The sequence below is a fragment of the Lissotriton helveticus genome, chromosome 8, assembly GCF_964261635.1.
Source record: "Lissotriton helveticus chromosome 8, aLisHel1.1, whole genome shotgun sequence".
Lineage (NCBI taxonomy): Eukaryota > Metazoa > Chordata > Amphibia > Caudata > Salamandridae > Lissotriton > Lissotriton helveticus.
Window position 1 is genome coordinate 1,612,581,119 of NC_136069.1, and position 13,367 is coordinate 1,612,594,485.

Genomic DNA, 13,367 nt, shown 5'->3' on the forward strand with positions numbered 1-13,367 from the left:
TTATCATGTTTCTGTCCTGCTCAACTTTGACCTTAAATAAATAACCTCTTTGTAGGCATTGTATTTTAAATCAGAAACAACTGAATCATATTTGGGTGAGAGTTATTAGGCTGCTTTAACAACACCTGAAATGCTCCAGATGAATTACTGTTTTAAGAGACAATTATACTCCATCGTAACATGGTAATCTGTGCCTCTCTACTTATGCATTCATTATGTTGATAATTTTGGAATATCTCATGACCTGTGGTATTCCATTGTTTTTATAATGCAGGTGGGTGCTAAGCAAATGACATGTGAACCTCCAGGTAACTCTGCTCAGTTAGGCTTACTACTTCTCTAATGCTCATTGAAAATATTTTTCCAGTTCATCTAGCGACAATAAATTGTGTGATTTACCAAATTATGCAAATAGATTAAATTATGAAAGTATTTTAGTTCTACAGTTTGTTTCCATACCTTTGACATCATTTTTTTTCCATTTGTCAAAGGAAAGAAATTAACAAGCAAAGTTAATTGGCAACCACAAGAAGAAGCCATGGGTGAATTCAACTTCAGCTACTCCAATCCCTCTGCATTATATCTGTTGGGTATTCCTGGTCTTGAACACCTCTACGTTTGGATCACAATTCCCTATTGCTCAGGATACATCATAGCATGTCTGGGGAATTTGATGATTTTGGTCATTATCAAAATAGAGCCTAAACTTCATGAACCTATGTATCTGTTCCTCTGTATGTTGTCCACCATTGACCTGGTATTATCCGCTTCAACAATGCCCAAAATGCTGGGCATACTTTGGTTTGATTCCAGAGAAATTTCTTTTCATGGCTGCCTCACCCAGATGTTCTTTATCCATTCCTTCGCTATGATGGAATCATCTGTACTTTTGGCCATGGCCTTTGACCGCTATGTTGCTATATGCAATCCGCTGAGATACAAGAGCATCCTGACCAATCTGGTCATTATTAAAATAGGACTAGCAGCTCTAGCTCGAGCAGTTGCTGCAGTCATTCCATTGCCCTTTCTGGTGAAACGGTTGCCCTTTTGTAATTCTGTTATAGTCCAGCATTCGTACTGTGAACACATGGCTATTCTGAAGCTGGTTTGTGCTGATGTAACTCTCAATAATATCTATGGGATGGCCACAGTCGTGTTTGTTGTTGCGTTAGACTTGATGTTTATTGCTGTATCTTATGTCCTGATACTTCGGGCTGTCTTTAGACTTGCATCAATTGACAAACGCATGAAAGCGATTGGCACCTGTGCCGCACATATTGGGGCAATCTTAGTATTTTACATTCCAGTTGTACTTTCGTCTGCTGTACACAGGTTTGGCCATAATGTCCCGATTCATATTCACATCTTGCTGGCCACCTGCTACCTAATGGGACCACCAATGCTAAACCCAATCATTTATGGTATTAAAACAAAGCAGATTAGAGAAAGAGTTCTGAAGGGCTACTTCACAAACTAGCCTAGTCTTTTATATCATCTATATCCAACTCACTTGAACAAGACCATCCCAGTAAGTTTACTCTGACTTTAACTAAGCAGTAGTATTCTAGCATTTTCACCACAATCTACAGTGTCTTTGAACTGGTAGATGAGGATAAGTTCTCTTCGAGAACTCATTTGTGACTGGTTCTTGATTTGCTTTGTTTTCAGTATGAAACAAATGCTTTTCGCTTTAGACTCCAGTATAAGTTCTCTAATTGTTTTCCCTCCTGAGGCTTTCGGATTGAATGGATCCTTTCTCGCATGTCAGCCTTGATGGAGAGCAATCGTTTTCAGTAGATGAATCCAAGCAGCCGATCATGAGCTACCAAGCTTGCAGACACCATAAGAGTAGCTCACAGTCTTGTGTTCATTTTTAAATAAGCACAGGGTCACATTTTCCTTCTAAAGTCAAGGGAAGACCAGGTTGTTTTACATTATTATCCTCAGGCTTCAGGCAGCAGAGCCCGATAATGAGCGATTCTCAGATAGATTTATGACCCAGGATGGAGTGCAAAGGTGAGGAACTGAAGCACTAAGCTATTTAAATGTTATATAAAAGTCCTTGTAAATCAAGGAGACAGCAAGAAAGCTATGGGGAACGTCCCTATCCCCAGTAAAAGTATATGCAAAACAATGTGGACAAACCCACTAAGGAAAAATTCAGGACTCACTGTAATGAACAGTGCCAGGGAACCATAAGGTTTTATTAAAAGTCCCCTCACACACCAACCTGGTTGGTGCCATGCTTCATCACTGGGGTCACAACAGGGTGGCCGAATGCCCCCCGGTTGTGCTACGATGCCTGATTAAAGCGGAGCTGGTGTGGTGTATTTTGTGTGCAGTGGTGTAGTGATGATTTAAAAGTATCTCTGGGAATCCTTGCCTTTTGTGTTTATTAGTGGTGGCCCAGGATACGGCTATAAACAAATAGCACAACTACTGAAGTAAATTTACTCTTAGTTGTCTGAAATGAGGTAATTTCAGACAACTAAGAGTACATTTAAAAATATAAAAGTCCTTGTCAACTCAATTTTGGAGCATGACAACAAAATGATGTTTCTGAATTCTTTTAAATTAGAGAAAATTAAAATGATATGTTAGCCTAATGATTAAGTTAGCTCTTCATTTCATTTTACTACCATTTCAAAGTGTTGCACTTACAAATAGCAGGCCTCTTGCTCCCCATGGCCAGTAGACACAGTGCCATATTTTTGACTGATAAATGCAGCCATTTTGTTTTAAATAGGAGAAATTAAAGTGAAGAAAATTATTTCTATGAAACAATATGTATTAATGTTTGCCCACTTTCCATTAAGCCAACTAGATCCTAATGTATTATGAAGCATTTTTCTGCACTTTAAAATCCTCACATTTAAACAATTGGCGGTCTTTTCTACTATAAATATGCAAACAAGATGCCTGCTGTTGGCAAATTTGACACTTGGAAACGGGAAAAAAATTAAATGATGAGTTTTTTTCACAGAAACGTAAAGTGATCTCCACTGTTTAATTTTGTCCCATTTCATACTGTCGCCTTTACACACAGCAGGCATCTTTTGGCCAGTGGTTGTGAGGCATGGTGCCATATTCATAACTGAAGAATACTGACATTTTTTTCAGTGGGAGAAATTTTAAGTGCAGAAAAATGTTCCATGTTTTGAAAATGTTTGGAGAACATTATTCAGCACTTTACATTTATCCCATTTTTAAAAAAATGGTTGTATGTTTTCGTTTTACATGTCCCATTGCAACATATGGCAAAAGGTATGTCCTGTGCCACAAGTACATACAACACAGGTTTTCAGTCAGCCATACACATATATTTCATTCATACGCACACATGTTCATATATACCCTAAGACCACGCAGTCACTGAAACACCTGACAGCACTTTGATTGTGTCTCTATCCAACGTAATTTGTTCAAACCATAGTATCGGTCTATTGACATTAGGCTTAAAGTAATTGAAGCTTGGCATGGGGCGTCTAGTAACAATGCAGGAGTTGTTTAGCATCAGTTGCTTAAAATTATTTTCACTGACCGGAAGTAGTTTTTAATGTAGAAAAGGTTAGAAAGCCCTGCTTTACAGCTATTATGAATAAGGAGAGGATACATAAAACAAAGGAAGTTGAGCATTTTCGGAATACTTCCTCCTTTATGTGCTTGATTACAGAATATCATGTGCAGATCATTGTCTACCATATACATATTGTCCTAAATATTGTGTACGCAAATATGAACAGAACAGAACAAAAGTCTTTAGAAACCTGGGGCCAAATGACGCATCGCTGCGTGAAAGCAGCGATGTGTCACTTCTCAGTGCGCACTCCTTGCGACATGATTGATGCGTCATATTTACAGTATGACGCATCATGTCGGAAGGAGTTACAGATACGTCAGTATTTCTGACGTATCTGTAAGCGCAAAAGTCACGCATTGCTGGGGTGTGTCACAAAAGTGACGCAACTCCAGCAATGTGTCCTTTCACATGGCGAAAGCCCCATGTGAAAGGGCTTGCGTCAGTCTTATGCCTGCTGTGAGGCAGGCGCAATATTTTGACGCAACAGCGTCCTAAAAGTGACGCAGTGAAATCTCATAGATTTCACTGCGTCACTATTACGAGGCTTTTTGCGGGGGAACGCCCCCTCTGCATACATTATACCTGACGCAGGTATAATGTAGCGCAGGGGTTTACAAAGTGACGCATCTGCTTAGATGCGTCACTTTGTAAATAGTGCGCAACAGGAGGCATGTTTTACGCCGCCGATGCGTCACAAAAAGTGACGCATCGGAAGCGCAAAACTGACGCAAGGATGAGGCCCCTGGCATTTAAAAAAATAGATGCCTTCTGGGCCTCATTGATTTTGTCATTTTTAGCCCAAAGACGCCTTTGGGTATTTTTGCGCTTAACAAGATACTTCCTTCATTCATTTACTCATTCATTAATCCCATTGAGTGTAAAATGTTCTATTATTAACTTCAATGGCACATTATTATTTAAAGGAAAATACATCTTTTTCATACAATATGTTGAATCTAATATACTGCTGCCATGCTGGATAGCCTAGCTACAAACATATATCATGATAATGGTGTTTGGTGGGTCCATGTGGATATGCTCCAGGATGAGAGCAAATAGAAGGAGTCAGATACAAGACTTTAAGAACACATTAGGCTGGTTTGCCTTATCATCTCCTCTCAACTTTGACTCTTGACCCCTGTGGCCAGACTGTGAGTGGGGCAAGCTACAATGATGCAGTGCTGTTCTCTTATTGTCACCTTCTGCTGAACTTTCCTTCATGTCACCATTTGTCTGTGGTTAAGGGAGGTGTTTAGGATCATAAGCCTCTGGCAGGGTAAAGTGTAGAACCATATTTTAAAGGTACTTGTATTCCTTCATCCAGGATGTCTTGTGAATGGTTCAGAGGATCTTAAATTCGATCTCTTAGCTCCACCATCAGTCAGTGACTCAGAAAATCAGAGTCAGATTTTTGCTCTGTTCCTTTGTACTCTTTGGAATTTTTCTATCAGCTTATCAAGAAGGTAAGCTGTAATGGTGTGATAATATTCCAATCTTACTTATATGATGGTCAGTGGCATAAGCAACACCTCTCTTTAGAAGCTACAAATGGACCTGATGGCATGGTGAACTAAGTCTCTATTAAAGGTTTATTAGAGGCCTCATCTCTCTTCATATCTACAGGCAAAATGCTCATAAGTAAAACTGAAGAGGGTTGCAGGCTGGCATTTACAGTGGAACCAGAGAAAGAGAAATTATTAAAGTAGGGGATAGTGAAGAGAGAGGGCCAAAAAGTACAACACTGAGGATGGGACAGAAAGGTAAGAAGGAAAGTGTATGGATGAGAGACACAGATGTATAAATAAAAAGGGGAAATAATGAATTGATAGAGGAAGGAAGGGTGACAGGAAAGAAGAAAGGAAGGAAAATGGAAGGGATAAATGGAAAAAAGCAAAAGGTAGGAGCGAAGGGGAAAAAAATGAATAGAAAGGTGAAAGGTTGGATATATAGAATGGTGAAATGATAGCACAGATGGAGAAGTTTGAATGGAATGACTGAGTGAAATGACATAGGATGGATACAGGGATGTAGGGATGGATGGCTGGATGGATAGATTGGTGGGTGAATTGCAATGTGAGGGATGGCAGAGAAATTAATTAATAGTTAAAAGGGTAAAAGGATGGACAGAAGGAAATGATGAAAGAATGAAACAAACTGTTCAGAGAAGGTCCAACATTGCTCCCTTCATGAGCTTGGTAAGATTAAAGGTAAGTTTCAAGTGGGGCATTTACATATTCTGACTACTCTCTTTTTAGAACCTTACTAGATGGATGTCATGACCCAACAGGAGTATGAAGAATCAATAACTCAATCAATCAGGGTTTTACAAAGCCAGCTACTCACCCATGAGGGTCTCAAGGTGCTGGGGGAGGGGGGAGTGCAGCTCCAGTTCAGTCGAAGAGCCAGGTCTTGAGGTTCTTCCTTAAGGTTTGCAGGGTCAGGAAGCGTCTGATGTTAACTGGGAGCTCATTCCAGGCCTTGGCTGCGACGTTGGGAAAGGCTCTTCTGCTCGCTCTGTTTCTGCGGATTCGAGGGTCTCCAATAGGGCAAGGTCGGTGGAGCTGAGGTTCCTTTTGGGTACGTGGAAGGAGACTCCCCCTTTGAGGTATTTGGGTCCGCTTTTGTGGAGGGATTTGTAGGCATGGGTGAGCAGTTTGAAGGTTACTTTCTTCTCGACTGGGAGCCAGTGGAGGTCTCGTAGGTGTTGGGTCATGTGTTCATGCAGCGGGGTCCCGAGGACGAGTCTGGCTGTGGTGTTCTGGATGGCTTGGAGCTTGTGTAGGAGATTTATGTTCATTCCGGTGTAGAGGGCTTTGCCGTAGTCCAGTCTGTTGATAATGAGTGTGTGGGTGACGGTCTTTCTGCATTCGGGGGTATCCATCTGAAGGTCTTGTGGAGGATGCAAAGGCAGTTGAAACTGGTGGAGCCGATGGAGTTGATCTGGCGGGTCATGGTGAGGGAGGAGTCAAGGATGATGCAGAGGTTCCGTGCGCGGTCTGTAGAGATGGGTGGATTCCCCAGGGTGAAGGGCCACAAGGTGTTGTCCCAGGCGGAGGTGGAGGGTCCGCGGATGAGGACCTCAGTCTTCTCCGAGTTGAGCTTCAGGCAGCTATTTTTCATCCTGTCTGCGACGTCCTTCATTCCTTCTTGGAAGCAAAGTCTGGTGTTTTCTGGGTTCTTCGTGAGGGAGAGGATGAGTTGGGTGTCGTTGGCATATGATACTATTCTGAGCCCGTGCTGTCTGACAATGGCGGTGACGAGCATGGGGCTAAGCGATGATCCTAGGGGTACTCCGCAGTTGATCTCTGTGGGTGTGGAGAGAAAGGGAGGGAGTCTGATCCTCTGGGTTCTGCTGGAGAGAAATGATTGGATCCAGTTGAAAGCGGTTCCTTGTATCCCAGCGTCATGAAGTCTGGCTGCGAGAGTGCAATGTGAGACAGTGTTGAAGGCTACGGAGAGGTCTAGTAGGATGAGGGCCACCGTGTGGCCCTGGTCGAGCAGCATGCGGATGTCGTCAGTGGCGGTGGGGACGGTGGCCTTGGTGCTGTTGTTGCTGCGGGATCCAGACTGGGAGGAGTCCAGGATGGAGTTCTCTTCGATGAAGGTGGTCAGCTGAGCATTTACGAGTCTCTCAGTGACTTTGGCAGCTGAGGGGAGGAGAGTGATGGGGTGGTCCGTCATCTCGGCCGTGGGTTTCTTGAGGAGGGGTTTGACCTCTGCCCGCTTCCAGTCATGTGGGAAGATGCCAAATTTGAAGGAGGCATTTATGGCCCATCCTAGTTCGGGCACGATGGCAGCCCTGTGGTATATGTGCGGTGGGCAGGGTTCCGTGGGTGCTCTTGAGTGGGTGTTTTTCATGGTTGTGGTGGTGTGTTCAACGGTGGCAGGCTTCCAGGTTGTGATGGTCGGCTTGTTGTCGGCGGTGCGGAGGGGGGTTGTGTCCGATGTTTGTTCGCTGAAATTCTCAGAGAGGGCCTTGATTTTCAGACAGAAGAAGGAGCTGAGCTTGTTGCAGCGTTCCTGGGATGGTGCGACATCCGTGGCTTTTACTGGGAGCTTGGTGAATTGCTGTATGACGTTGAAAAATTCTTTAGCATGGGCTGCGTTGGAGTGGTTTTTGTTCTTGATGAAGGAACGCTTGGTGTCTCTTATGCACTGGTGGTATTCCTTCAGGGTGCTTCTGTGGCTGTTCAGGTCTTCCGTGGTTTTCCAGTTTAACCAGGTTCTCTCGAGGCCTCAGTGGCGGAGGGGTGCAAGGTTGTAGGCGCAGCTGGACATCCAGTGGTAAAGTCCTTTGACTGCAGCATTGGTGTCAAGGTGGTACAGGAAGGTCTAGGAGGAGGTTGGTGTTGAGGTGTTCCTCCAAGTTCTTGCTCCAGTTCCTTTGAGGCGGGAGCGGTGTGGGTTTGGGTGCGGTGGTGGTGTTGAAGGTAAAGTGGACGCAGTGGTGGTCCATCCAGAGGGGCTGCGTGGTGTGGCTGCTCAGGATTTTTGTCCCACCTGTGAAGATGGGGTCGAGGGTGTGTCCTGCTCTGTGAGTGGGGGTGGTGATAAGCTGCTTCAGTCCGAGGTTGGAGAGGTTGTCAAGGAGGGTGGCGGAGTCAGGATTGCTGTGGTTGTTGAGGTGGAAGTTCAGGTCTCAGAGTAGGATGTAGTCCGTGGGGGTGAGTGTGTGGGATGCGACAGGGTCAGCAATGGTAGATGTGGACTGAGTGCAAGGTCTGGGGAGTCTGTAGTCGAGAGTTCTGTGCAGCGTGGTCCTGGGGCTGGTCTGGATCTGGAAGTGGAGATTTCATAGTGAATATTGGCTTTTGAAAAGGATATTCAAGATTTTCAAGGAGGTGCCAATTTGTAAGTATAATCTGTCTGAATTTGTTAGTCTCAGGGCCAAATGTAGTAACACAAACCAATTTCTCAAGTTCTTTCTTTTCTTTCACCTATAAAAGGTTTTCGCGGGGTGTAAAACACGCTCATTTTGGAGAGTGCTTCCGTAATTTTTTTGGGTAGCCTCTTTTCAACATTTCTTTACAAAAAGACGCTGCATGTTCCTCGAAGTCTGAAACCTCTGTGCAGTTTCTCCTGATCCTTAATAACTGCCCGTATGAGAGATTTTCTTTCAGACTTTTCGGATGCGCACTTTGTAAGGCAAGATTGTATTCTTATATGTATCTTTTTTATACAGCGATGTTCTCAACTGTTTTGATTCTATGCTGATCTCAACATCTAGAAAGGTCATTCTGGTTTTACTTGATTGGACAGAGAACTTGATATCCCTATGCCGGGTATTCAGCCAGTCTTGGAACAAGTTCAATTCAATCTGGCTCCCCTGCCACAGGAGCCAGATATCATCGATATACCTTAGCCACTGAGATATTTTATCTCTGAAGGGGTTGTTATCCTCAATAAATCGTTCCTCATATTGGCCCATGTACAAAATTGCCATTTCCAGTGCATATGGACAACCCATAGCAGTACCTTTAACTTGTACAAAGAACTGGTCCTCAAATTAAAAATAATTTGTTTTAGGGCTACCTCTGCCAGTTGTAAAAGGAATGAAGTTGGAACTCTGTGGGGGCGTTCTCTGTGATCCAAATAAAGTTCCATAACTTCTAGAACCTCATCTTGAGGTATCTGTATATAAAGCAACGTGACATCAAGTGCCTACTTGAACTTTACTTGGATCGCAGAGAACGCCCCCACAGAGTTCCAACTTCATTCATTTTACAACTGGCAGAGGTAGCCCTCAAAAGAAATTATTTTAAATTTGAGGACAAGTTCTTTGTACAAGTTAAATGTACTGCTATGGGTTGTCCATATGCACCATAAATGGCAGTTTTGTACATGGTAAAAATAATTTTCAATGGACTATTTTACCAGCAATTAATGTGGCAAATAGACCAATCGACTCAGAAAGTGCCCTGCTACAAAAATAGGCCTACTTAATAATGAGGTTTAATAGTAGTGTCACAGGATTAAACAGCATGAGTGAGCTAAATAGAATATGAGACTGCATAACCCAAAATGCACCACTTTGGTGAACAGAAGAGGTCTAGCCGTGATTGGTGGAAACATTTGGAAACGCCTACCATTTTTTGATTTAGTAAACCGAGGGAGCAAAATGGCTGTCACCGTCAAAGGCGCTTTGAAGTTGTGATATGCATTGTAAAAGAAGTAGTTAAACGGTGAGTACCTGGCAAAAAAGCTAAGAATAATGCCAAGATTATAGAAAAGAGATATCGGATATGTAACTAGACTCGCATATTTAATTGCAGGCAAACGCGAGTGGGACGAGTAAAGGGAGAGGATTAGAAAGCGGCGCCCTCCGCGCGAACTGATTCTGAAGGCAGCTATTTGCAACACTGTAACCGCGAGGTTAAATACAATGTTGCACGCTTACATTGTAAACAAAACAATTTCTTCCCGCAGACACGAGGCGTCCGCAGGAAACCGGTAAAGAATAAATTCGGCTGAATAGAGTGCTTTTTAACCAGGTACCCAACATTGTCTTTTTAGACTGTTGTTGAAAGCAAAGATTCAAGCCTGTACTGAATAATAGAAAGAGTTATGCACATGTTTTGTAGGGGCCAATTCGTTCATAAAGAGACTACAGAACATAGTGCTGCAATTCATGAGGTAGGCAAAATTATTCAAAATAGCAATTGCGATGACAAACTCACTTTATGCTTATTGCTAAAAAGCCCTCACTGTTGTTTCTAGAAAACTGAGAGGCCTCTAAATCAAGAATACATTGGTTGAACAGCCAGCTGAAATATGGGAGAGTGAAACTACAGCATCTCAGGTACAATGGCTTACAGACAAGTATTCGTAGTGAGGAAAGATAAATAGAGGGAGATTCTAATACATGTTTTGATGTCACAAAAATGTATTACAGATGAGAAAGAGAAAGCCCTGATGAGTGTCCTGTGAAGGAAAGAACAGTACTCGAAACGCATCGGCACATCCTCAAAAAATGTTGAGGAATTGTGGTTAAATTCCACTTCACAACTAAGGACTACATTTTGTTTTCAAATTTTATTGATTATTTGTACAAATTGGATGGATATCAAGTGTATACACTAAAGGAAGGCATAAGACTATTGCCTTTCTTTTGCACACAACTAGTGAGACACAGTGGTGTGGCTCACTGGTTAGAGGCGGCCGACCCAGAAGCAGAGAACGGCCCAGGACCAGGGTTCAATTCCCGACGCGGCAGGGTCGTGGACCAGGGTCAGCGGACTCGATAATTCTCGCCTCGGTGCCTACTCTAACCAGGGATCACACTCAGCAACTCCGGGCATTAGCTTGCCTCATCTCTACAACGGCCCCCCACATTCGCCGGGGATGCCTGGTTTCACCTTGGAATACCCAGAAGGGACCATCTCACAGGGATAGCCAGGACGGGTTCCCCAGCGGTCTACAGCGCCATGACGCCTCAGGGCAGCAGTGCGCTTTACAAGACACATACATTTACATTTACATTTGTTTGTTGGGATTTGTTTTGATATTGTTTTTTCACAATTGTCATGTGATGTTTTTTGTAGAGCACGATTTATAACTTGTAAATTTGAAATGTTTTATGACATATTTTGTTATTTGGTAATGAAGAGACAATGTTTTCATTCTCCATGTGCTACTGTATGAATTTGAAAACTAAATATAAGAATAAAAGGTAAAAATAAAAATACCAGGATGAACAAAAGTACAAAGGTGTTTGTCTGCAAAGCAGAAATCACTGACGCTTTTAAAAAAACTCGAGGTATAGGCTTATCCCCAGTTGTTCTAATTTAGTAAAACGGCCCGGCCTAATCTTTGTCCTTTGGGCCTAACTCCCTTTGTTTTTCTTATTACATACTAGGGACTTAAAGCTAGTCTGTCAGTACCAATTAAATTACACCTAATTTGCCTATCCTTATAATCTGAGCACTGGCCCTGGGCCTGGTAAGCATAGCTCAGCGTGCAGTTCAGTTACCACCAGTACCAAGCAAATAAATGGGGATGATCAGGGCAAAAAGGGTGACGTTCTCAAATTGTAATGAAAACCCTTTTTCATGCTAAAGTCTAATTTATCATTGCAATTTAAAAAAATGTCACTTTTAGAAAGTTAAATGACTTGGTATCTGGCTTAATTCAAAATATCAACCACACTATATTCTTTTGGTGGTGGGGTTATTTATTTACCCTATTTTTTTGTACTTGAGTTTCTTCTTTTTTTCAAAGGAAACTCATATCCTTTTTAGAAAAAACATATATAAGAACATACACAATGTATACAACATGTATCACAAAAACTCTTGACATTATCGAACACATATAACATTTACCATCACCAATGATGGTAAATGTTATATGTGTTTGATAATGTCAAGAAACTTAAGTACAAAAAAAATAGGGTAAATAAATAACCCCACCACCAAAAGCATATAGTGTGGTTGATATTTTGAATTAACCAAGATACCAGGTCATTTGATGTTTATACTATTATATAGGCCCTACCTGGTTTCTCTCGATTGGGCCTAACCCCTATTGTGGTTCAACTTTTAGAAAGTTGGCATGATTCTGCTCTGCTGCCTGTCTCCAATACATGGCTTGGGTGGGTGACAGCTTGACCTTGTGTATTCCCTCTAGACAGCCACACACAATGGGAGTTTGGATGTGACTTGATGGGCCTTAATGGGCCTTTAACTGGCTTGATGGGGGGTAGCTGAGCACTGCTTCACGTAGGCCTGAATAGACTGTGTTCATGTTCCCACATAAAGGACTGCTTAACACCCTGCATTGAGTCTGGAGCAAGGGCAATAAAGGGAGGACCTCTGTGGATTTCAACACCCCTCTTTGAAGTCTACCCCACTTCAAAGGCACAACTGGCTATAAGTACTAGACCTCTGGCATCACCAACTCAGTATACTTCAGGACCTGTGGATACTCTGCCATTGAAGATGGACTACTGTGCTGCTGAGGAACTGCCACTCTGCTGGACTGTTACTCTGGAAAAACTGCTGTTCTGCTGTGCTGACCTTCCAGCTTTCTCAAAGATTGCCTCTGCCATCTGTGAGTCAAGTGGTGGCAATCCAGTACTGGGACTGTGGAAGCAGGTATGGAGTGTTGTTACAGCAGAAATCCATACATTGATTTGTTGCGCTGCTCAGAACAGGCGCATCTCCAACGATGCAGATGTATCAGCACTGCTGCAAGGCTTGAGTGTATTGCATTGCTGATGGCACCACACATCACCTCCATTTCTGACACACCCTTGACTTTGTGCGGTTCAGAGTCAACGCATCGCCTACATCCCAAGGACAAATGCATCGCTTCCTTTGCTCCTCACATCCCATCCTCGACATTAATGTAACTGCAAAACAAAGTGCTGTTCCAATGGGCCAAGGCTGGTTCCTGTATTCGACCCATGCTCCATCGCGATCAGCCTGAACTTTTGAATTTGACCTGGTCGAGACCAGACCAGGTCAGATAGCCCTGTTGGACCTTTATGTATTCTGGGCTTGTTTGGTTCATTAAATTAAGCTCTATTTGCTAACCAGGTGGTAGCTTTTGTGCCATGTTTTCACTGTTTTACTGTTTGAAGTGTTGTGCAAATACTTTACACATTGACTCTTAAGCTAAGCCTGCCTGCTCTGTGCCTAGCTACCAGAAGTTGGGCAGAGGTTAATTTAGGGTGTACATTTAACTTACCCTTACTAGAACTGTGGTTCCTGCTTGGACTGGGTGCATATCTCTGCCAACCAGAAACCTAATTTCTAATACTAATAAACTGAACACTATCTGACAAACA

At 42.8% G+C, this 13,367-nt stretch overlaps 1 protein-coding gene across 1 annotated transcript; it reads left to right on the top strand.

Moving 5' to 3' along the window:
• Positions 1-538: 538 nt before the first annotated feature.
• On the top strand, positions 539-1,477 carry LOC144773962 (olfactory receptor 52K2-like). Its single transcript, XM_078659013.1, has one exon. The coding sequence runs from the start codon at positions 539-541 to the stop codon at positions 1,475-1,477; it is 939 nt and encodes a 312-aa protein (XP_078515139.1).
• Positions 1,478-13,367: the final 11,890 nt, after the last annotated feature.